The sequence below is a fragment of the Acomys russatus genome, chromosome 8, assembly GCF_903995435.1.
Source record: "Acomys russatus chromosome 8, mAcoRus1.1, whole genome shotgun sequence".
Classification (NCBI taxonomy): Eukaryota; Metazoa; Chordata; class Mammalia; order Rodentia; family Muridae; genus Acomys; species Acomys russatus.
The window spans coordinates 31,298,138-31,324,119 of NC_067144.1; the positions used below are offsets into that span (position 1 = coordinate 31,298,138).

Genomic DNA, 25,982 nt, shown 5'->3' on the forward strand with positions numbered 1-25,982 from the left:
AGATGAGTGGCTCCTGGTATGTCCCTAACCACTTATGCCAGTCAATATTATATTTGCTACTGCCCTGGGCAAGATGCTTTTGATGGAAAAAGTTTCAAATGCACAAACAGATGAATGGATAAAGTAAATGTGGTACATATACACAGTGGAATTTCACATATCTTGCCACAATATGAAACCATGACATTTGTAGAAAAAAGGATAAAACTAGTAATCATTATGTTCAATGAGTTAAACCAGACTAGACAAAGAATTAGGTGTTTCTTATATGCAGACCCTAGATTTAAATTTTATGTGTATGTATGTGTGTATGTTTGAAAATGGCGGTAGAAATAGGATCATAGCGCACAGAAAGAAGTCTTGGCTGAGAAATGAAATAGAGAGGATACATGTGATGAGAAAGCAGACGGGAGACTCATTGGCAGAGGAAAGGGAGCCAGCTAGATATTGAGAGGGAGTAAACGGGATGGAATGAACGAGAACAGAGTATAGGGACCCATATGTACGGGAATGTCATGGTTGAAACCTATTACCTTGTATGCTAATCTACAAATAGGAAGATAAATAAAGATAGAATGCCTTTTGCCATTGAAAAGTGTTAAGAAAAAGAGGGTGGGTATGAACTCTGTTGGAGACGACTATGCTTAGAATTAACACATAAAAATGAACTAACTCTCTCAAAGAAGAGGCAATTGCAAAACAGAGAGCTGTGAGCAGAATGTTTTGATGACACTGTTACTTTGATTTTGCATCCCACTTCTCAGGAAAGCGCCCCTTTGGGTAAATGTTTTTACTTTAGTCTTTATTTTCATTCTCAAGAGAGTGAGCATTTATGGAGAACTTCCAATTCCATCCAGGTGTCTGCAAGGATTTTCACAATTGCTCCTTTCAAAAATCTCCAAGAGATTAGACAATAAATAATGTAGCAAAGGCTGCATTGGATCTAGCCGTGTTTCTCCAAGCCTGCAGTTTGGGCACACTGTCTCAGTCTCGGTAACTGCTACCATGCTTGTTTTCTTCTTTCCATCACTCTCATACATTTACTGGGCAGCAGATATATCAAAGGCCAGTGTGGTCATGTCAAAATAGCGGTGTGCTCTTGCTTTCAAAGAGGTCCATGCTTCCCGAGCCTGCAAAGGAAACGCAAGTGAGGATCTCCAAGAAGGTGGGACATGAGTTATTATCATTACCTAACTCGAGTACTTATCTGTTTATGCTAATGCTCAGATATGTTACAGGATTTCTGGAGGACACTGTCAATCAAGATGGAAGTCTTGTTCCATTACAGAATCTCGCCGTTGATTACAGAACTGCTCTGTGGTTACAGGCCAGAGTGCACTTGGACACCTTAACATCCCCAGCCGGGAGAGGTGCCTCATGCCTGGAATCCCAAGACTCTGGGAGACAGAGGCAGGCTGATTTCTGTGAGTTTGAGGCCAATCTGGTCTACAAAGCGAGTCCAGGATAGCCAAGGTTACACAGAGAAACCTTGTTTTTTTTTAAAAAAGCAAAACAAACAAACAAACAAATAAATAACAACTTAACATCCCACAAAGAAGGCGCAGCGTTTCAAGCCTATATCATTACTTCTTTTGTCAAATAAACAATGTCTTGTGTTAGTAATTATAATGTTGGAGAAAAGCGAGCACAAAACTAGAAGTGCCATCTGGGTGGTGGTTCTCCTCATCAGCTGCTAAGGAGAAGCAAAGTGAACCTGGTGGACTGGTTAAGACCTAGCCATGCTGAGAAGGCAAGGACTGGGGCTATAAAAAAAGACAATGACATTCCACTTTCTTATGTTTTTATAACACACTCATGCCTGGTGACAGTGGCAGCCTGGTACTGAAAGGGATAAATAAAAGGGGAAAGAAAGAAGGAAGGAAGGAAGGAAGGAAGGAAGGAAGGAAGGAAGGAAGGAAGGAAAAGCAATTTAATAATTTTCCATAGAATTATTTTCTGAAGTTGTTGAATTGTAAGAGGGGAATCGTGGCTAATTGGCATCCTCAGGGAATTTAGCAATTTCACTGGATTCAGGGTTTCATTGGTTTCTTCTATCAGAAAAGTAAACATGAGAACCAAGTGGCTAATGCATGCTTACTCTCCATTCTTTGGAGTGAGAACAAAAGAATAGGAAAATGCACAAAAGATAGACAAATGAAGGACCATCAAAGGCACAATGCTTGCAGAGGAATGCTAGTCATGAAACGACTGAGAGTAGACTAAATGGGGCACTATGCATGTTTCCACCTACCCAAGCATTCTTGAGCCTTGACTGTGGAGCAGTGATTTGATTGTGTAGGTTCAAAGAATCATGACATTGATGGGTAAGACACTGGCCTTGCCTTATTTACTGAGGTGATTGACTGAGGCTGGCTATAGGAAACTACTAATCCCCAAGTGATATTTTGAGAACCGCTCACATACAAATAGCATGCAAACAAGAGGGCGAAGAAAGCACAAATGTCCCCTTGGAGTGAAGAGTGAAGAGGAGGTTATCAGAGGGGAAAGGACATTTGAGCTCAATCTTTCAGCAAGATGTGACATTTATTGGGTGAAAGGCACTTTTCGGGGAGGGCGAGAAATCACAGCTCAGAGAAGCTAAAGAGGAAAGCATGAAGCAAGCCTGGTGACATCAGAATGCCAGCTGATGCAATACCAGTTTAAAAACAGCAGTACAGGACTGCTTGTTTCAAATGTAGTACCTGATCAGCCAGGGAGAGTCCCCTACCAACTGGGTGATGATCTGGGCCCCAGAAATCCTGTAAGTGTACGACTTGTCTTTTCAGGCGTAGGAACTGGTTTGCCGGATCATCCATCAGAAATGGTGCTCCCAACACTTCTGCAATTAGACCAAGTTGCACAGAATCTTTTAGCACAACACATTCCGTGTCTGTGTTTCCTCAAAAACCAAGCCTAGCTATAGTGTTTGGGCAGCCAAGTTTCTGAAGCAGCAAGTCCTGGTGGCTATGGCAGACCCTTTGTAACCTCTGCAGTGTTGCCACTATAACCTACAAGTGGAGGGAAAAGTATGGCAGAGTTGTGCTACATGTATGTACGGGAGCTTCACAACCTGGGTTAAAATTCCAGCTCTACTGCAATTCTGCAGAAATAGCTTAATTATTCTAAGCTGTCATTTTCTTGTATGCAAAGGGCTCTAGTAACAACACACACTTAATTGCTATAAAGGCTGCATGAATTAATAGCTACTGATCAGTGAATGTTTCTATCTTACAACTGAGAGACTTTTGCCAATCAGGGCTATTTAAGATCCTATCTAAAAAACTAAACAATAAAACACATACCAAAAAGAAAATCCCCAAGGGGCTAGAGATGGTTTAGTGGTTAACAATATTGGCTGTTCTTCCAGAGGACTGGGTTTGACCTCCGCACAGCCTCCCAACCATCTAACTCCAGTTCTAGGTGACCTGGCATCCTCTTATGACCTCCTGTGGTCTCTGTGGGCATCAGGCACGCACATGCTACCCAGACACACTTGCACACAAATTACCCATACACAATAACAACAACAACAACAGCAACAACAACAATAACAACACTAGACTTTGTTAGAATATTTTAAAATTACTTTTCATTGAATTTTTTGAGAGTTTTCTACATGTGAGCAGTATTCGCATTATTTTTATTTTCACCTCTATTTCTTCCCCCACAACTCTTCCTGTGTGTCTCCAACTTCCTCTCAAATTCATGACCTCTTCCCTTTAAGGTATTATTGTTATGCAGTATGTTGAGTATGTATGCATAAATACATACTCAACCTTCTGAGTTCACTTAGTATACCTCATACATATGTGTTTAAAGTTGTTGACAAGGGATTAGTTAACCTATCTGGGGCTCCTCCCTGGAAAAGACTGATTCTCCCTCTCTCTCAGAAGCCATTATTTGCATGAAGTTCTTCCTTCATCTAGGGGTGGTGCCCTGTCAGATTGTCCTCATCTTGAAATCTTTATGTAGAAATGCAACACAATTCCCAGCACTTGGGAGGCAGAGGCAGGTGGATTGATGTGAGTTTGAGGCCAGCCTAGTCTAAAGAGTGAGTCCAGGTTATCCAAATCTACTTAGAGAAACTCTGTCTCAAAACAAAACAAAACAAAACCCCCCCAACCAAACCAAACCAAACCAAAACAAAACAAAAAACAAAAAACAAAAACAAAACAAAACAAAACAAGAAATGCAACACAATTAGTCAATGTGGAAGGAAAAAAAAATGAGACCACGTCATACCTTTGCAGTAACAATGTAATCTGCACCTCATATTTGGTAAGCATTTCTCACAGAGTGCAATGCTAAGAAATGCTACATTGGGAGCTCTCCAGCCTCATAATTAACAGGGCTAATGACAATCACTGTGTATGGAGCCAGCTTATAGTGAGGTACAGTACTCTCTCCCATAGGGCTTGCCAGTTAGTTGGGGTCAAAGGACAATGCTATACAACAGAATGAGATATCACGTGATCCATTGACACTGTTCTTGAAGATGGGGCATAGGGCACAAGCAGCTGTTTTCACGGTTGTTCATGAGGAAAAGATTAGATCAGCGAGAGGCAAAAAAGGCTGGAGTTTTCAGTTTAAATTAGAGGACTGATGTGTGGAAAGGAGTTTTAATGGGAGTCTATAAAGCCTATGTATGAAAACAATAGTTAGAAATAAGTAGAAAGAAGAGTCATAACTGTTCATACTTCATTTCAGAGCACTGCAGTGACAGGTGCCAGAGTAATACGGTCTTAACATAGCTAATCCAGTTTCATGTAAACCAGCTGGGATATTTATGGAAGCCTCTCCCCTGGCTCCCAAACTCCTCTGCTTCCTGACATTCATACTTATTCCCTTGAGGTGTGGCCCTCTCCCTTGGCATTACTTGAGTGTTTTCAGATCATAGCATCTACCTTCTCCTAGAACAAGTGACTCAATAAAGAACGCAGCAGAAGCTGGACTCTAGCCACAACAGAAGCACACGTCATCATTTTAGCAATGCCCTGGGCTACCCAGGACAGCCCTAAGAATGGAAAGAGACGAATGTACAAGGGTGTGCACAAAAACACTTGGGAACCTGATGCCTTTGCTACAGCCAGGCCCTAAGATGACTGTAACATCTGCATACCTGTTCAATGTGTCATTATTAAACAAAGCAAGACACCCGAGCCAGAACCAAGGCCCTAAACCACTCACAAACAAACTCCTGACCTGGAAATGGCAATAATAAACCTTATTATTTTAAAGCTGCTACAATTTGAGGCAATTAGCTACGTCGTAGGAGATAACTGCTTAGTAGGGACTTGCTAAGATCAAGGAGAGTTGTTGCTCACAAGGGTATGTGCATGGTGAAGTAAGGGAGGGCCCCAGGCACAGAACATTCAAAGGACACCTTCTCAGAGGTATGCCTAAAGACCTCCACTTCCTCTTCAGTCCCTGTTCTGATACTTGTCATCGCATAGCAAGATATCAGAAGATAACCTTGGCTCATAACCTTTGCATTCATGCAAATATAGGTGATAAGCCGCCTGCGCAGTGTGGGGACTCACCGTGAGAGTTAATGGGTAACTTGAAGAAGACACATTGGGCCAGAACACTGATACTACTTTTTAAAGATATTTTGTTGTATTTTATTTGCTACGTAACAAGAGATAACCCAATACTGTGTACACAAGGCTGGCCTCAAACTCACAACAACCCACCACTCTTTCTGCCTCACCTTCCCTCATATTGTAAATATAAGCATGCATCATGATGACCAACTTTAAGGGTACAATCAATTTTGATACCCTCGTGGAGATGTTACAGAGAATCTGGCTTTGTCAGCAGACACGTGTCTCAATAGCTGGGAAAAGACAGTGGAAGGCAGCAACATGTATTTGAAGTTGAAAGGAGCTGAGAGGCAAGGAACAATCTACCCAACCCAGGCTAGGTTCAGATACCCCCACTTTGCCGATGTGATGGAAAGGAATGGCTGAGCTATACACATGCTTAGACAGTATTGAAGGGTGAGTTAGACCTGCAGCCCAAGGTGTGTTTAATACAGTCCTGAGGGATTTTGGTTTTATTTTTATAAATGTCTTATGATGGTTTCTGAACAAGGAAATAAGGGGCCAAATTTACTTCTAGTTGTTAAAAATATATGTAGCATAACAATGACCTAAAAAAAAAAAAAGAACAGATCTCACTATGTCACTATGTATTCCTGACTGGCCTGGAAGTCAGTACTTAGACCAGGCTAGACCAGGCTAGCCTCAAACTCACAGAGATATGGCTGCTTCTGCTGCCCAAGTACTGGGATCAAAGGTGTGTACGATTTTAAACATGCATTTTGACTATTTTGAAGGCGTGATTCAGCAGCATTAAGCTCATGTCTATGATTTGTAGCCATCACCTATGCCCATTTCCAGAACCAGGTCCTCATCCTGGACAGAACCTCAAAACACTGTAGCAGTGAGTCCCAACACACCCTCTTCCAGTTCCGGGAAACTGCTGTTCTTCCTGTCTTTTGGAAGACGCAGTCCAGGTACCTGGAGTATCTGGATTCATTCAGTGCTTATTTCACTTAGCACACTGTATTCAGGGCCCACCTGATGCCAGCCTAACATTCCACTGTAAGGATGAACAGCATCACCTACACATTCCACATTTATTTTCCCATTCCCGCCTCTACTTTGTCAGTGGAGGAGCAGCCAGGAAAAGATGAGAACAGGTCAAGAGACACATGGTTGTGGCTCTTCTAACTGTCAGATGATTGATAACGACACTGGAGATGGGGAAGTCACCACTGATCTGAAGAGAACTCATTCATTCATAGTTTGGACAAACCAGCAGTGGTTTCTGTTTTTCTAAGTGCTCATGGGGGACTCCTCAGATTTCTCATTTATTCTCTCTGAAGAAAAATCACGATGTTATATACCCTGGGCCTGATAATCCTGTTAAAACAGATGTTTTTCTAAATGAGGTGAGTTGGTATGCAAAGTGGACTAGATATTGCCAAAAAATAATAATATTGCTAAATATTGGTGTTCAGGTTATAATTTCCAGGTAGAAAAAGAAAGTAGTAGTTGCTTGACGTGGCATTACTTAGGGTATTACAGAAGTAAAATTCTACAGCATGATTACACTAGTGTATTGTATGACCTCGGAACAAAGGAGCTATTACATAAGCTTCAATAGAGAAGTGTGACTTAAAATATATGCCATTGCTATTTTAAGCTTTAATAATTCTATCTTTGGAACTCTGCTCCCTTTTTCTTTATAGAAAATATTTTACTGATATAACCCTCTCTTCCTTCCCAGGGCAAAGGACTCACCTCAGCAGAATGGGCCCAACAGGCAGCCAATAAATATTAATCGGTGGTGATAATAACATCACCCAGGAGAAAGAGAAGGCGAGTGTTATTTATTATCTGGCATTACAAAGGGGAAAATTGACACTGGGGATGGAATGACTCATTCAAGGTCGCCTCGGAAGCCAGTGGCCAGGCTGGAAATAAAATCTAAGTAATATAGTGGGGGCACACCATTGCCCTCTCTGCTTGAGGAATTTCTCCTCCCTTTTTCATTTTGCCTGGTCAACCTTGAAAGGTAGTGAAAGCAAGAGCAGGGTATCGAGTTTGTTGGTCTACTTAGTGCTACTGGGACCTGGAAATTAAGCCCTGAGTTTTATTGCTTTGTTGGTTTTCTTTTTATTTTTTTTCATGATTCAATTATTTATTAACCATATAAGTAGAGACAACCTATCTCAGACTATAAACACGAGTTCTGTAAATAGAAGTAATAGTTGTATGTCTACTTGTAAGGTTTTTAAAAGAAAGATTAGACAGGACATTGCATGTTTCAAACAGTGCTGGCTGATACATAGACACAACAAATACCAGCTAGGAAACCCTGGCAGCACATCTCTAACACTATATATTTTCTGAATTGATAATTGCTATCACTTAATCTTGAGCTTTTTAAAAAAATTTTTTAATGTTTTTAGCAACAGTTTGATTTTTCTCTTTTTTTTTTTTTTTGCTGTGACTTGGGTTTACACTCTGTTCTCACCATGTTCGTTGTCATAGTACTTCAGTATTGTGGAAGCACACGTCAAGGTAGCATTGCTGGTTTTCAAAAGGGTCTCTTTGTGCTTTTGTTTTCTTAATGTAATCAATACCATCCACGTTAATGCCTCCCTTAAAATCTTTATAAACCATAAAAAAATTTCTGTCTTTCTAATTCTTTACAGCTTGTCCCCCCCCCCCCACGCCCAGTTAGTCAGATTTAATATGTTCTATTTATGTTCTACCTAAATGCTCTTAAACTGTGAGGCCAGCCTGAGCTAAATAGTGAGACCAAAAAACAAACAAACAAACACCTAACAGGAGAGCCTGGTGATGGTCTTGGAGTGCCTGTCTGTAATCTCAGAACTTGGGAAATGGAGCAGGGAGGTGAGAGCCCAATTGGGCTATATGCAACCCCATCTCAAAGGGAAATGGAGCTAAAAAACAGAGAGAAAGAAAGCAAGAGTCAAAAGGAATCAAAGGAAAAAGAGAAAACTGAAGAACACAGAAGGGAAGAAATGACAGAAGGTCACAAAAGGTTAGAAGTCATGGGATAAAGGGACAGGGTTGGGCATGATTTAAAAAAAAAAGAGGACATCAAGGGTGGGAAGAAGAGAGCTGGGAAAACAGGAAGGTGGACTAAACTCTAGACTGGGTTCCCAATTCTGGTATATTGAAATGTTTAACAGGGTCTCCACATCTGAACCTTTATTTGGTTGAGGAACTTCAGTTTTATGGATCTGAGAATTGCTGATTGTAGCCCAGGGTGGCCTCAAATTCACTGGCATGCCCTTGTCTCAACTTACTGAGTGTTGGTGTTACAGCATGTGCGGAAAGTAGCATCATCTGGTTGAAGTGAAGTCTGCACAAACTTTCAGCACACACACAGTGACATATACACACATGTGCAAGCAGACATACTACATATACGTGCAGGCAGACAGCTTCTTGGTCTTTGGATATTTCTTGGGAGTGGCAAAGCTTTTTATTAGTTTTCAGTCCAATGGACAGGAGAGTTGAGAACCCATGAAAGGCAGCATTTCATACAGTATGACATGACCCCTGGGCCACTGCCTGGGTGTGTGGATGAGTCTTCTCGCCAGGGCCACAACCATGATGCCACATGAACAGGTAAACAGTCTTTCTGTTCCATCCAAATGACTCAACGAATCTGTTCTTTAGCAAAGGCACCTTTTTCTCCAACCACATTATTTTCTGCCTCTGTTACTTACTGTCACCATGCATGTCCTTAAGAGTACCAGTCAATCTTATACCAGTATGGGTTCCATACCTGTACTCCAGAGTTTGGGAGGCTGACTCAGGCAGACCTCCTGAGCGTCATAGAGAATTCCAGGCCACCCTGAGCTACATAAGACAACACTGTCTCACTCATCCTTAAGTACAAATAACCAGGTGACATTGTAATAATAAAATTGTGTAAAATAAAAGTTGTATCAAGAAATACCAACTTTTCAAAGAATGAGAGCCTTTTAAAGGGCAGCTGTAAAGACTTACTCCTATAGCAGAGAAGAAAGCCGGCAGAGAGGGACTGAAGGTACAGACAAGGTTCTGAGGAAGAAAGTGTGAGCCTAAAACTCCTTGTCAAAACAACAACAACAACAAAAAAAAGCCAACCAATGAAACAAACAAACAACTCTGTGAAAATGAAAAGTTCTTCAGGACAGATTGTCACTACTTACTAGCGAGGAGTAGGGCTGGGGGCAGGGGAGGTAAGAACTAAAGGCTGGAATGAATGACCAGAGACAAGCAGGCCAAAGGTGGTTGATTTTCCCTCCTGTCTATCACTAGCGTATGTCCTTGTACTTTATGGAGAGACATGATCACAGGTTAGTGACATGAACATGGACCTCCAAATTGTTTCACATGTGGGTCAACTCCAGTTGCTAAATCAAAACAGAAAGGTGTAAATGTCGAGGGAAATAAATATGGGTTTTATTTTAGCAGACTAGCAGTGAAAGCTATCTTTTAAAAGGCAAATTAGAAACAGCAACATTCTCCTGAAGTCATTGTTTTGTTTCCGACATGGGCTCACCATGTAACCCAGGCTAGCCCTCTACTTATGATCCTCCTGCCCCAGCCTCATGAATGCTGGGAAGGCAGATATATGCTATCATTCCCTACTTTATTTGATCCTCAATGATGTTCAACGATTGGCCTACTAAGAAAATATACTTCAAATATATTTATTTTCTGTAGGGTTCCTTGTAGCCCAGGCTAGCCACAAGCTCATTCTGTAGCCACAGATGACCTTGAACTTCTGATCCTTCTACCTCTGCCTCTTAAGTGCTGGGATTACAGCCATGCACTACAATATCAGGTTAATTTAGTTATGCTAGTCAGATACTCCACTACCTGAGCCCCTATATTTGCTCTTTTTACCCCTCCTGCCTACAGCACCTGCTAGTCCCAGGAGGTCTCCCACCCAAGGACCAACCAAGCCTGACCCTTCTTAGCATCCAAGATCACCTGTGTTCAGGGTGTTACAGCTATAGACCCCATATTTAATCTTTATGTTGATTTTATTAGCTGCCCTGTTGAGATAGATACATGTTGAATTTAGCACTACCCCAAGCAATGCTAGAATAAGGAACTTCCTGGAAAAGCTGCTAGCGGGGCCCTGTTACCATGTCAAATATGGTCACCCTTGCTGATTCCTGTTCCTCTGGTGCCTTAGTGGGTCTAGTTCTTTAGGACAAGGTCTTGCTTGTCTTCTGATATCAGTTGTTCATCAGATTGCAGCAGGAAGAAGGGGGTTGTTCCACATACAGTGGGAAACGGCTTCAGCGTCCACCTGGGGTTAACTGACGTTGGGCTTCCTGACACTGCTTCTCAAAGCTCCCAGTGTTCCTTTTTATAAAATGGGGGCATGGGACTGATTTTCAGAGTGATCAGGAGACTTGAATTACAATAATGTGGAAAGTCCCTGACACATAAAAGGAACTTAGATGGTAGAATTAATATTTGCTGACTTTAATTCATGGAGAAGGCAGTTCTTGACTTAGATGTTCAAAGGAGGTACAATTATTTTTCAAATCAAACTATGGCACTCAAGCTTCTAATTCCCTATCCAGGGAGTGTCTGTGTTACTATTTTGAAAACAGAATCAGTAGGATACTTTGGCACTTTGCTCTTAAGTGTAATGACTTGAGAGGAGCGTGCCATCATTTTTGAAAGTGAATAATAAGGGTTCTCCCTTCCCACCTTACGTCAAGCTGCAGGGAAGAGTCATTTGTTGTAGACCTAATATGCTACAAGGAAGACTTCATAGACAATAGGAATAAACTTTTAAGAAATTTTGTTTATTTTATGATAAGAAGGGCTCCCGGGAAGTACAGGTAAGAAAGTTTTGTTCCTACATGAACCAGGAAGGGAGGCGGAAGAAAGAAATTTGGTTCCACCACTGCTTCCCACTCTAGAGCTGTCTAATTTAGAAGACCATCAGCTAAGCAAGTCATCGGTGCAATGAGTGGGCGTGATTCTGAAGACATCGGCTTCTACACCTTACAAGCAGGACAGGTGCCTTCCCCTAGGTCTGAAGGGCTGAGCCAAGACAGCAAACAATTCTCTAGACTTACTTTCCAGTTCTTGAATGTTTTTTTGTTTTTGTTTTTTCCTTTGAGCTTTAGCTACAAAACATCATTTTCTTTTTGTTAAAGTAAGCTCAGCCAAATCAATTGTCCTGCAGGTAGGTGTTATTTGTATCTTTGGGCTCATGACTGAATGGCTAAGTGTACATGTAGACATACATAAAGAGTAGGGCTAAGTATACATGTAGACACACGTAAAGAGTAGGGCTAAGTATACATGTAGACACACATAAAGAGTAGCTTCTACTTATGGGAGGAGCTTCATGCAGAAAATACTTTTGTGCATTAGCCTAAAACTTAGCAAAGAAACAGATTTATTCTGGATTATGAACCTTTATCAGAAATATTTATAAATCATATAAGCTTTACTGTTAAGTTAATTTAAATATTTTCAGATTTGGTTACAAGGAAACCAAATGACCACTCAGCTCCATTCTGATATAACTTACAAATTTCCTGGGTCTGTTTGGCAGAAAATTGCCTGGACTCATGTGCCTTCCTTGATCTGTCTTCAAAGCACGGAGCTCAGAAAAGGTTAAATAAATTTATGCTTCCAAAGTACTTCGAGGTCTCTTTATACTGCTACTGTGTGAGCATTAGGATTTTGAAAAGATATTTTAATCTTTTCTTTTATTCAAGGACAGCAGAGCACTTCTTTGGAAGAAACAATTAAACCAGCATGTTAATATGTTAATGTATAATTAGGAATCAAACAATCAAACACTTGCCACAGTGACAGATTCAAAAGCACACTGTGGCAGGTTTCCTTGGCTCCCTCAACGCTTTTGAGGTCTACAGATGAGGTGTATTTGTTCATATCTTTCAGAAGCCAAAAAGAGTTGCCCCCCTGATAGTTGTAAAAGATATGACAAACAAAAACTAATCAATTTCTTACCTATTAGCAAGGTGGAGCACACAGCTACTTGAAGCAATTTATTGGCCATGATCCTGTTTTAGGAAGAAAAAGATGTATTTAATTTCATCTAGCCTAGACAAAGCTTTATCATACACTAGATATTTTTACAGGCATATAAAGCATTTACTGTGTACCTGAATGTTTCAAAGAAGTAAGAGAGAGGCCTTTGCTTGACGTAGCATTTTTATATACCTCCTGCCTTTTTACCCTTTGGACTTTTTGAACTGACTTTACAGGCTGTACTTACAGGAACCATGTATTTATTTACTGATTTAACTGTCTATGTACACTTATATAACATGTCCAAAAAGAAAAAGAAGAAAGGATGAGAAGGAAAAAGCGAGATCACATTCACTCTTAGTAAAAATATTATTTTCTAAAAGCACTATTGTGTCATAAAATAGTTCGGCAGTTGTTTTTTTTTTTTTTTTTTTTTAAATCATAGCACACAATTAGTATTCAAACCTCAGTTCCACTACTGGACATGTATCTCAGAGATTCAACACTCACACCTGATAAACAGCTTTATTAGCAGTAAGCAAAGCTATGAAACAAATCAGATGCTATACAACACTGAAGGTGAAGCTGAGGTACATGTGTATCATGGACTTCTGCAATCAATAAAAAGCATCACTTGTAGACACAGCAGTTGGGTGAATTTCAGGGAACTCAGTGACAGTGAAATGGTTACAACCTTTATGGTTCATTTGTTTAATCTTTTTGAAAACAACAAAAATGTGGCTGTTCAGAACACAATGGTGGTTGCCAGAGATCAGGAATGGAAGGAGAAGGAGGCCAGCACGGATTATCAATGGGAAAAGCGTTGGTGGATTTCCTCTGTGTTTGAATTGTGGTGAGGATGTGAACATGAAAATAGGATCAAATTAAATGGGACTGGCTATACATCACACACAAATGAGCCCATGCAGACACAGGGAGATCTATGAACTAGCAAGTTATAGCCATATTAACATTCCCTCTCTACTTTTGCAAGATGTTCCTATTGGGAAAATCTTGGGTTATTTATTACAAGTGTGTGCAAAGCTACACCTCTTAAAATAAAGTTTAATTAAGAAGGAAGGGTTTATCTGCACTGTGATATCTGTTTCCAACACAGAATGTAACAGTAAAACCAGCACCCCACTTTCATGTCCTCAACAATTGTGTTTTTCCCCTGGTGTGATGAACAGCTAACTGAGTGAATTCACCATCTGATATAATTTGTGCTGAATGGCAACATTACTCAGTCTCAGCATGAGTTGCGATCTGGACTGTGTATAAAGATATAAAAGTGGTGAAAACAATTTCTTGAGGGCCATCTGAATTTTGCAGGGTGTTTGAATACCTAGGTGTCTGGCTAGGACCATATCTCCAGGACCTTGAGTATGAAGGGCTTGAAAGAATTAGATCTGGAAAGAAACATGGTAACCTGGGAAACCCATTCCAAGTCCATACCACATGTCCCAGGTGTCCATCCACAGCACACCTCTCAGGTGTCCATCCACAGCACACCTCTTGGGTGTTCATCCACAACACATCTCCCAGGTGTCCATCCACAACACATCTCCCAGGTGTCCATCCACAACACATTTCCCAGGTGTCCATCCACAGCACACCTCTCAGGTGTCCATCCACAGCACACCTCTCAGGTGTCCATCCACAACACATCTCCCAGGTGTCCATCCACAACACATTTCCCAGGTGTCCATCCACAGCACACTTCTCAGGTGTCCATCCACAACACATCTCCCAGGTGTCCATCCACAGCACATTTCCCAGGTGTCCATCCACAGCACATCTCCCAGGTGTCCATCCACAACGCACCTCTCAGGTGTTCATCCACAGCACATCTCCCAGGTGTCCATCCATACCAGTAGTTCTCAAACTTCCCAATGCTGTGACCCTTTAATACCCTTCCTCATGTTGTAGTGACCCCCAATGATAAAATTATTTTTGTTCTACTTCGTAATTATAATTTTGTTACTGTTATGGTTTGTAATATGAATATATTTTCCAAAGTTCTTTGGGGGTCGAGACCCACAGGTTGAGAATCACCAATAGCCACACTTTCCAGGTGTCCATCTACACCACACTACCCAGGTGTCCATCCACAGCACACCTCACAGGTGTCCATCCACAGCACACTTCCCAGGTGCCCATCTACAGCATACCTCCCAGGTGTCCATCCACAGCACACCTCCAAGGTGTCCATCTAGACCACACTACCCAGGTGTCTATCCACAGCACACCTCCCAGGTGTCCATCCACACTACATTTCCCAGGTGCAGTTTCCATCTGCACAATTCTATGGGCCACCTTTGCTTTGACTTTGAGGAGAGGTAAGAGCTTTAGCTGTGTGCTCTGCTCTGGAATCTTAGAGAAATACTTAATTAATGGAATCGATTGATTAGAATTTGATTAAACCACCTCATCTCCAGCAAAGTTTCCCTGGCCAGGTCTGTCAGTTAGCAGTCTTATCTGGCTGGCTGCACAAAATGAGCATCATGTAGCAGCTTTATTTTTATGTTGATGCTTGGATTTTCAAATATTTTCCTCCAGAGATTGTCTCCTCTTGTGATCTACAAATGAAAGAAGCTAGAACCCACGAAAATTGGCAACCTTCATCTTAAAGAAACTGGAATGCTCTTTGAAATGAAACTGAAACATTTCTCTTTGGAAAAAAAAATTAAAAGATCAAGTAGCATGGATTAATGAATCCCATCCTTGGGCTGTTTATAACTGAAGTTTCCCGCTTGGAAATCATTGCTCTTATATGATAGGACAGACCCCCATCAGCTCCTGCATACCAATGATATGCAAATGTAGACGATAAGAGGGTAAATAAAATCACATCCAATAACATCAAAAAAATTTTTTTTTCCTTAAAGAAGAAACACAAAGGAGAGAAAAGCCTCTTCTACTGGGGAGGAAGATGAACTTGATACCTGCCACCAATGCTATCATACTTTTTAGATTGGAAAGCACCAATGCCATCAGAGTCTGTAGAGCACAGAGCCCCCAACACTGTCAGACTCCAAAGACTGGAGAGCCCTCAAAAACACGGTGCTCCTCTATAATATTCTGGTATTGAGTGATGAAGGGCATAGTGCAGCCTGGCTTGACTCAACTGGCTCAGCATCAGTGGATGGTGACGGGCAGCCTGTGCTCAGGAGAGGATTGAAACCTTACCATGTGTTGTACTGAACTTTGAGCTACAGTTGCTCTGTGGAAAGCTCAGTTCTGTGAAGTCGATTGAGGTATTCAGAGCAGCTATAGGGGAACAGCACTTGGTCACAGCACATGGGAAGGGGGTCATTTGTAAGGTGATTTCACTGCAGGTATAGATTTACCACAGATTGTATTCTGAGTATCCTGCCACTGAGGGTGAAGAGACTTTAGCTAGCCCAAGCATGGCAAACATGGCACTGACAGGTCTTACCCTCCCCCTTCCTTCTCCCTTGTAAATGATATATTACATCCCCAAAGTTAGTCATCAAGGCCAATTCTTTTATTTGGACACTTTCTTATGCCAGAGTCATTTCTAAGACTGATCACTAAGGTCCAATTATCAAAGTATTGAGGTCTAGCAATAAAAAGCCCCCTTTTGGCTACCCTGATTAAAATGCCCAATCAAAACATATCACTGCATCCTAGCCCATTAAAAAATTTTTATTTATTTATCTATATATACAAGTGCTCTGTTGTCATGAACACCAGAAGAAGGAATCAGATTCCAGTACAGATGGTTGTGAGCCACCATGTGGTTACCAGGAATTCAACTCAGGACTTCTGGAAGAGCGACAGCCAGTGCTCTTAACCACTGAGCCATCTCTCTAGCTCCCCTAGCCCATTCTAACACAGACATCCCCCTTTTTTTTCTCCTCATGAAAATGATACTTCCAAGGTAGTTTGCTGGTGTTTTCTGCCGGAGTCAGAAATTCGTCCCTTTATTTTTCTTCCATGCCTAATAAATGACTTCTCTGCGGGGGGCGGGGGGAGGATGTTTGGATGTGTGTAATGCCTAATCCAGTGTTCAGGAGGGATCACCCTACTGTGTGTGGGTTCCTTCTGAGGGCATTTCCCATCACGCCTAGAGTTATTGCCTGATCTTCAGGCAGAGAACAATGCAGCAACAAAAGAATAAGAGTTTCTCTTTTTTCTTTTTCTCTTTTGGTTTTTTGAGACAGGGTTTCTCTGTGTAGCCTTGACTGTCCTGGACTCACTTTTGGAGACCACACTGGCCTTCAACTCAGAGCAACTTGCCCGCCTCTGCCTCCCAAGTGCTGGGATTAAAGGCATGCGCCACCACCACCTGGCCGAAAAAGGGTTTCTTTAAAGCCTTGTTACATGCCGAGCAGCTCACAGAGGTGCGCAGTCAGGCCCAGGACCACCTGCTTAATACAGAAATGAGTATTGAATTATCATATGGAATATGCTTTTATCTTGGAAGGTGGAGTTTTTTCTGTTTCATTTTACTTACAATCTGAGTAAAATGAAAACTTTTGTGGACAAATGGAAAACATTGTTTCTTTCCAGCCTGTTCCCTCCATTAAAGCACACTTAATTCCCACCACTACATCCATCAGGATTTCAATGCTGCTTTCCCAAGAGTGGGGCATACTCACCATATGCTTTAGTTTTTAAGTGGGAATGGGATTGAGATTAGTTTGAAGAAATCAGCTACAATCTTAGAGAGATATATCTTGACCTTGTATTCATTTTTGGTATGCTTTGATTAAGATTTAACAATTTACTACAGCCTGAGAGGCCTAAGGTTTAATAGCATTTGGAGATTACTTTCAGACCTCGCACAATGAACTTCCTTTTTAGCAGGTGCAAATTACTCACCATCTTTGAACCACTGCACTGGTCTGACCTGATCTGAGGAAGTGAGAGGAGTCATCATTGGGTCTGGGTTGTCCAGGATCTTTCTCTTCCTTCACCCCATACTGGGTTACTCTGTGTAGCCCTGGGTGTCCTGGAACTTATTCTGTAGACTAGGCTGGCCTTGGACTCACATTGGTCTGCCTATCTCTGCTTCCCAAGTGCTGGGGTTACAGGCACGAACCACTATGGTCTGATTTTGTGTCTAACTTGCATGCCTCAAATTGAGTATAAGAGTACAGAACGTGGGTACCTAATATCTGATTATACAGTGGTAATTTTCAAAAATCTGTCTATTCTGGATGTATTTCACACACATTTGTTCCAAATACTAGAATTACAAAAGGGCAATAAAACTTCCCAGGAAGGAAGAAAACCCTTCCATGGAACTCTGAGAGAACCATGGTCACTTAACTTTTCCATAGTGACAAAATGAGTTGTGAGAAAAGCCAGGAGAGGATTACAATGAGGGAAGGTCCAGTGGAAGCAAGTGTACCCCACTCATCAGCAAGGCATGCCTGGGGTGTTCATAAAAATACTTGTGATTAGTCTACTTGTGGAATGAAAAAAATCTCTTGTTTTACACACACACACACACACACACACACACACACACACACACACTTGAAAACAAGATGCTTGTTAGCTAAGCCTTGTTGCCCACATGTACAATTCCAGCTCTTGGGAGGCCGAGACAGGAGAATTACGAATTTGAAGCTAGCCAAAACTACCCAGAAAGTGTGAAGACAGCCTGCGCCACAAACTAAGACATGGTCTTCTAATATTTTTTGATTTATTTATTTTTATTGATAATACTTATCATTATTTGAGAAGACAACTTATATGTGGGGTGTGTGGAGTTTTTTATGTTGAGAGTACAAATTCAGGAGTTGAGTTGCTCCCACTTTGGGTTCCAGGGATAAACTCAGTCTCATGTTGCAAGTACTTTTACTCACTAAGCCAGCTTCCTAACACACAACACTGTCTTAAAACAGTAAAAACAACATAAAAAAGTGGGGGGAAGGGATTCCCTCTTACTGATGTTTAATAACATTGCAACTTCCATCAATTGTCACTATAAACAAATTAGAGTAGTTTATACATGTGTCATTAGCACAAATACAGTCTTGCAGTTTGAGGCAAAGTGACAATCTGTTCTGTGACATGGCGTTGGAATTCCACAGCTTCTCAATTAAGTTTTGAAGGCAATGCCTGCTAAGGCGTTTTTCTCATTACACACTGAATAATTGATAGTCGACGAGTGTGACATTTATTGAGCATCAGCAATGTGCTATATAGTTCACAGAGCACGGAACTGTTGGGGGTTGCTGCCCATTTGGCTCACGATCAAATCGCAGCCTGTCATTTGCTAAGTCATCTAGGCTTTACTAAGCCAAAGGCAAAGAAAACATTGTTGGAGACTCAGGATAGAAGCGAGAATGGGACCGGATTTTCTCTGTAAGCATCCCTTTGGACACTAGTATTAGTTCTGTGGGGAGGCAATTTGCTCCCATGGTGCTGGAAATCTTAGAAGATAAACTTGATAATGGAGGATACATTTGAAATAAGGGCTGTGCTGTCACTGTATTATGGCCATTTCCCTCCCTCAGCCTTCAACAGAAACAGCACGACTAATGTTCAAATAACTACCTGTGTGTGTTTGGGCTTCATATTTAGAAGGACAATGTTCAGATTCTGCAAGGAAAGGCACAGCTTCAGATGGTTGGACCTACTGCTTGAATTTCCCTGTGGAATAGATTGGAGACCTAATGTACAACAGAGGGATATTGGAAAGATTGTATGAAAATCAGATGTCACAGCTGGGGAAGGGGATTGGGGAGGGGAGGAGAAGCAAACTGAAAATTCTCAACTGACAGGAAGATGCAGGAAATTAAAAGGATAGCAAAAGCCTGGCTTGGTGACGGTGCTGGCAATTCCATGTGAGGTGAGGTAGGAGGACCACTAGTTAGAAGCCAGCCTAGGGTATATAGAAAACCACTATTTCAAAAAGACAGTGGGCAAAGGGCAGAAATTATTTTCTATTGATTCCTACTGATGGTTATTGAGTTGTGGCATTAATTTTCCAGGGCTGCCCTAGTGAAATGCCACAGATTGTGTGGCTTTAAAAAAAAAACACCCAGAAATGTATTATTCACAATTCTGGGAGACCCATGTCTATGATGATAGTGTTGGCAGGCTTTGTCTCCTCTGAGGTGTTACTGGCCACTCTCATGCTGTCTTTCATGGGGTGGTTTCTCTGTGCACAAGTGTATGCATCCCTGATGTTGGTCTATGTCCTAACAACCTCTTCCTAAAGGAAATTGGTCAGGTTGGATCAGAGCCTATTCTAACAAACTCGTTCTAAAATAAGACCTCATCAAATACAGGTACATCCTGCATGTTGTAACTACAATTTAGGACTCAACCTATGCCATTTTTTTCCTTTCACTTTGCAATAGGTCTCACTATGGAACTCTGGCTAACCTGAATCTTACTATGTAGGTCAGGCTAACCTCAAACTTTCATGGGCCTCCTACCATGGCCTCCTGCATCTAGGGATAATATATGTGTGCCTCAATACCCTACTTGATGTATGAATTTTGAAGGGACACTTTGAAACTTGCCATCAAAGTATTAGATGCAAGAGGTCAAGGAAACTGTAAGTGTATCTTAGTAGCTACGTCTCTTGACAGTTAAAATACCCCTTTGTAGTTAAGCATCCCAACTGTGCTTGGGTTCTTCATGTCCCGTAGAAGCTAAGGAGCACCAGAGGCTTTCCAAATTGCCAGACTTGCAAATGAACACGGCTCTGTATCCTCAGAGGAGCTCAGCTGCATGTAACACCATTTGTCCTGTGGTTGTGACCACTTCTGACCTTTTTCAAGAGGATCATAGGAAGAAATACCCTAAAAGAAAGATCAATCCTCCATGATTTTGTTGGAGGGGGGATGGGGTAGGGTGGGGAGGTCACTTTACTTTCCACGACTAGACCACCCATCTTATAAATATTCATGAGGAATCTTGGCGGTTCACGGTGGAAAACCTCTTTGGGTCAGCTGGCTCCAGGCTTTGTAGTATTCAGTGATTTACTTTGCTAAACTCTGTTGGTTTGGTTTGGTTTTCTTTTTTTTTTCAAACAGGGTTTCTCTGTGTAGCCTTGTCTGTCTTGGACTCACTTTGTAGACCAGGCTGGCCTCAAACTCACAGAGATCCACCTGCCTCTGCCTCCCAAGTGCTGGGATTATAGGTGTGCACCACCACTTCCTGGCCTTGCTAAACTATTTTTTACTGTTTGCCTTTGGCTGAATTATTTCCTTCAAGATGAGAAGAAGCAAGGCTAAAAACTTCCGAACTGACTGTTTGGAAGGTGTGTTGAGATGTCTGATGGCAGAGCTACAGTGCAGCCTGCTTAAAATGCGACGGTTTTTCTTGGTGAGATTACTGTTCCTTTGTGGCCTTCTGGACAGGGCTTCAGACACCGTGGAAGCTGGGGCTGTCAGCAAGGAGGGCACAATCAGGTTCGTGTTCCAACTTGGAACCTTGAAACTGAGTGTAGCCACATGCAGTCCACATGGTGATTCTCCTCTGCCACACTCTACTATTTTAAGGTATTACGGCTCATTGAAGAAATTTTATCATTCAAATCAAAAGATGCTGGAGTGTCAGGCTGAAGGCATAGGGCCTCTGACATCACAGAACAGGCTCTTTTCATTTCTGCTTGTTGTGTTTTTTCATTATTACCATGTGACAATTATGGCAGAGCAATGATAATTATAGCTCAACAATATGATAAAGCCAACAAAAAAACTATTCTCACAGCGTTGTCCACTTTGGCTCTATGTGAACACTGTGCATGCCCTGCATTTCTTTTATGGCGACATCTTTTGATCTTATCTAGTAGAAGCCTAGTACTTCGAAATTAGAGAGATACAAAAATAGTTATATATATATAGTGTATATATATATATATATATATAGAGAGAGAGAGAGAGAGAGAGTATATATATATATATATATATATATATACACACAGATAGTAAGTAAGCAATTTTAATGTTATAAGAGTAGCTTTTTGCGTGTCTTACATCAGGCAGCTTCCAGATACTGTTGTGGCCTATGACAGGAAGATAGCCCAATTATGGGTAAGTAAGGTCCCTAGACTGAAATGACCCCTTGGAGAGCATATAAGACAATTTGATTCACTTCAGAGCCCTGCAATTTGAGTTAGAAAAGACATCTTAAGAGATGGTACTTTTTGCAACAGCAGGGGAAAAAAATGTGCTTACCTTTCCTTTGGAATTGCCAGTGATTCGTCTCACGTTGGTAAGTGCTGAGCCCAAAGGCCAAGGTACCAGTCTCCCTTACATGTGTGAGACTTTTCTCTACCTTTGAACTTTAGCAAGAGATTTTCGTTATGGACTGCTCCAAAGTTCAATCCTCTTGCCTTATCACTTTGCATCCTAATAGTGGAACAAAGTTGGCTGTTTGTGCTGGTTGTTAAAGACAGTTTGCTGGAATTGGTATAAGTTTAAACAGGATTTGTGCATATCCCCACCCCCACTCCACATTAATTCCAAGGAAAACAATTCCAGTGCCTGTGTTGTCTTTTCAGATCCAGGCTTGTGCTTGAATGGTAGAGATGCAGGAAGTTGATATATTATTTCAATTGAAAGTTAGACATTATATCTAATGAAGATAGTGGACATTTCTTTTCTTTTCTTTTTCTCTTCTGTATGTGGGGTGGGGGATGGGACCCAGTGTCTCACATATGCTAAACAAATACTCTGTCACTGAGCTATACCTCCGATGCTGAAACTGTTCTTGGTATATGTTTTTGGCAAATCTTGAAATATTAACTTACATCTACAAAATTTGCATTTTCCTATCTATCTGTCTCTCCTCTCCTCTTGTATATATTTTTAATTAATTTTCTTTTTCCGAGACAGGCTTTCTCATTGAATAGCCCTGGCTGTCCTGGAATTCAGTCTGTAGACCAGGCTGTCCTGGAGCTCACAGAGATCAGCTTGCCTCTGGCTCCTAAGTGCTGGGATTAAAAGTGTGAGCAAAAGAATGAGTTTCATTGTGCCTTTTTCCTATCATCATTGCCTGGCTTCTTCAATCTCCCCCAGTTTTCTAGCTTCTGATTTCAGAAGGACCATGGCTCAACAGCTTCACTAATATTTTCTATAAAACAGAATGATATTTAGTTGAAAAAAAATGGCAACCTGTAATCTACTTCCATTAAAGACAGAGGAGCATATATTTATTTTAACTGCATTGACAATTTTACTCTATTTGGATGTACTGCTTAATGACAAATTTTACCATACTCAAAATGAACCCATCCTTTCATAATCTCTCAACCTAATAATTTTTTTTTTTGTGACTTGTCCAATGCTGTTAACGAGGTCATATCATCAGGAGTGAACACCTAAAACATTGAATGGCATTGGTTCCTGCTTCCTTTTCTGCTTGTGTTTTACAGGAGAAGAACTAAGTCAGTCTGTGCATATTCATGTTTCCCCCATTTATTTTCTCTGTCTTGTCCTATTTGAAGTCTAGCTTTCAGCTGAGCAGTCCAGTCTTGCCAGGACCTAGTATCTGGTTCCTTCCCTAGACCCCTCAACTACCACACCATTCTCTTCCCGACTCACTGCAGACACCACATTCTAGATGTAAACTTCCTGAATGAATGTCCAGAAATTTCCCATGCTTCTTTTTTCACTATATGGTTTCTCCATGTAAAATGCTCGTGACTAATCTGTTAAATTCCCAGGTGTAAACTTTTTTCTTTTAAGTGTAAACTTATTTTTTTCAAGAGGCTATTCCAAAGAAGTTTCAAAACCTCTTTGACCATTCCTAATCTGTTTCCTGTTTTATGGACGATGTCTTCCAGAGGGCCTGTAACACCTTCGTTCTGTAACCAATACTTAAAAGCCCTTAGATTCTGGGTACTTTCCTTTTAGTCCTGTAGAGAGACAGGAAAATGAGAAGGTATGTCCAGATGTTGTATCAGTTACTCTTTTTCTGCTGTGATAAAACAGCATGACCAAAGGCAACTTATAAAGTAATGGGTTTATTTCGACCTATGCTTCTAGAGAGTTAAAGGCCATTCCGATGGGGGAAGCACAGCAGCAGGTTGCTGGAGCAGCAAGCTATGAGATCTCCCAACCATGCTTAGCTTTGGAGATCAGATGAGATGCAGCCGGTTCAGGGTGCTACGGCCTGTGGTTGTAAGTTAAGAGATCACATCTTCAACTATACACAAGAAGCCTTGAGCAATCTAGAAGTGGGGCCAGGCTACAAATGCTTGGACCTGCGCCCAGTGACGCACTTTCTCTAGCAAGACTGTATGTACCTAACGGTTCCATAATCTCACACAACAATACCACCAACTAGGAATCAAATATTCAAATACCTGTGAGCCCACATGTTGGGGGAGGGTGGTGGGGCTTGGGAGGGGATGGGACAGTAGAGTTCTCATCCAAACCTTCAGAGATGCCTCTAGCTAAGCTCAAGATGTGAAGGCGGAGTGGTGTTCACCAATTATATTTCCACTGGAGAGGAAGTTAGGAACCAGATGTTCCTTTCCTTTTACTTTCTCCCCTCCCCCATCCAGTTTCTGAATACTGAACATGGGATGTGGCCTTGGAAGGCAGGGGCCAACTCTGGATGCCACAAGCTGGAGGCCATCCTCTTTTGTAAATGAAGACAACTGTCCCAATGTTTTCCACTCTGCAGTTTTGTAACTCTGTAGTCATGAGACTGGATTCACTTATACAGCAGGGGCGCTGCACTTAGACCCCTCTATCCTTCCCAAACATTTTATGAACAATCATTTCCCTGAACTGTCTATTTCATACTGTAAATGGAATGGCTTCTAATGCCTACACTTAAACACTTTGTCTACATTACACCCCTTTGAAAGTACAAACAAAGTGACTTGATTTTTATATTGTGATGAAGAACAAACTCTCCTGAAATAAATGTCTTATTTGCATAATGAGCCCACCACAACCCACAGGAGCCTCACCCGGCTGCACACACCACTCTCCTTATGCCCTGCCCTTCCCGAGTGGCTTGATCTGTCTTGTTTGCCCTTCATTCTGATGACTGGACTTGCTAAGTTCTGGCTCCTGGCATCTTGTCTCTGCTCTTTTTCTGCTGATGGTTGCTTATCCCTATCACAATTGCTGACCCCTCACACACATTCAGGGCAGGTAGAAAAGAAAGCTGGGAGTATCCCTTCAGTAGTACACACTCTGACACTGCCATGCAGTGACATAAGGAAGTGTGACTCCGATACTTTCTGAAAGTCACTTGGGAGTACTCTTGGATACATGTCCAGGAAAATCCAGCTATTGGAGATAGAAATATGATTAAGAGCATATGCTGGGTGGCTCACTACCATCTGTAACTCCAGGTTCAGGGAATCTGAAGCCTTTTTCTGAGTTCCACTGGCACCTTCACACATGTCGTGCATACACACACACACACACACACACACACACACACACACACACACACTATAAAAAATCCAGGGAGCTGACTAAGGATGGACAGCAAGTTCAGTTTCACAACAGAACCCTGGAGATATGTGACTGCTGGGAAGTGTCCTGTGTTTGGGGCAGTTTCACATCCATCTCCGGACTTTTCAATCATGGATGCAAGGATACCCAAAGATCCAGGTGCTGTGTTTGATTTCCTCAAAGAATTAGAGCCAGCTTTTATCAGGAGAGCACAAGCCATCTCAGATGCCATTTAGTGCCCTCCCTTTCCACTTCTGTCTCATCCACAATGCCTGGTTGCTTGCCTCGGTGAGCATCCCCAGTGACAAGACAGATCGACAAGATAGACCTAGGGAGCAAGTTTTCAGCTTTGTGATGGAAAGAAAAGTTGAGAATCACTCTTGGCTTGGCTTACTCATAGCAATCACTGTAGTTTCACTTCTTTAAAAAAAATTATTTATTATTATATATACAGTGCTATGCCTGCATATACACCCACAGGCCAGAAGAGGGCATCAGATTACACTATAAATAGTTGTGAGCAACCATGTGGTTGCTGGGAACTGAACTCAGGACCTCTGGGGGAGCAGATGGTGAGGGCTCTTAACTACTGAGGCATCTCTCTAGCCCCGTAGTTTCATTTCTAACACCCTTGCTATGCTTGGGAAAGCTCCAGGCCTCTTATTTTCCCACATTGCCCAGAGGTGTTTGTCACTGTGCTACAACTGTGATTGCTGGTTACGAAGGTAACTAAGAACTGGGATGGCGCTCACCATGGAATGAGGTAGGGTAAACTGGGGGAGATGAAGGCTCAGTCAGGAGACTCAGACTTGAAAGAATATAAGACTTATCAAGAACGCTATACAGAGATTTCAGAATCAGACTTGTCTCAGTTGAGGGTCGTTGACTGTTTCAAATGGGGTCAGCTTCCACAGCAGGCATGGTCTGCGCTTATTAGAATATGCTAATAATGCTATCAGTCCTTCTTTTGATATGGCAGCCTGTTCTGATGCCAGCTCCCACTCCA

At 41.7% G+C, this 25,982-nt stretch overlaps 1 protein-coding gene across 1 annotated transcript; it reads right to left on the reverse strand.

Moving 5' to 3' along the window:
- Positions 1-1,040: 1,040 nt before the first annotated feature.
- On the reverse strand, positions 1,041-12,591 carry C8H3orf85 (chromosome 8 C3orf85 homolog). Its single transcript, XM_051150351.1, has 3 exons — positions 12,543-12,591; positions 2,703-2,839; positions 1,041-1,130 (listed from the first exon to the last, which is right to left on the reverse strand). The coding sequence occupies exons 1-3, from the start codon at positions 12,589-12,591 to the stop codon at positions 1,041-1,043; spliced, it is 276 nt and encodes a 91-aa protein (XP_051006308.1).
- Positions 12,592-25,982: the final 13,391 nt, after the last annotated feature.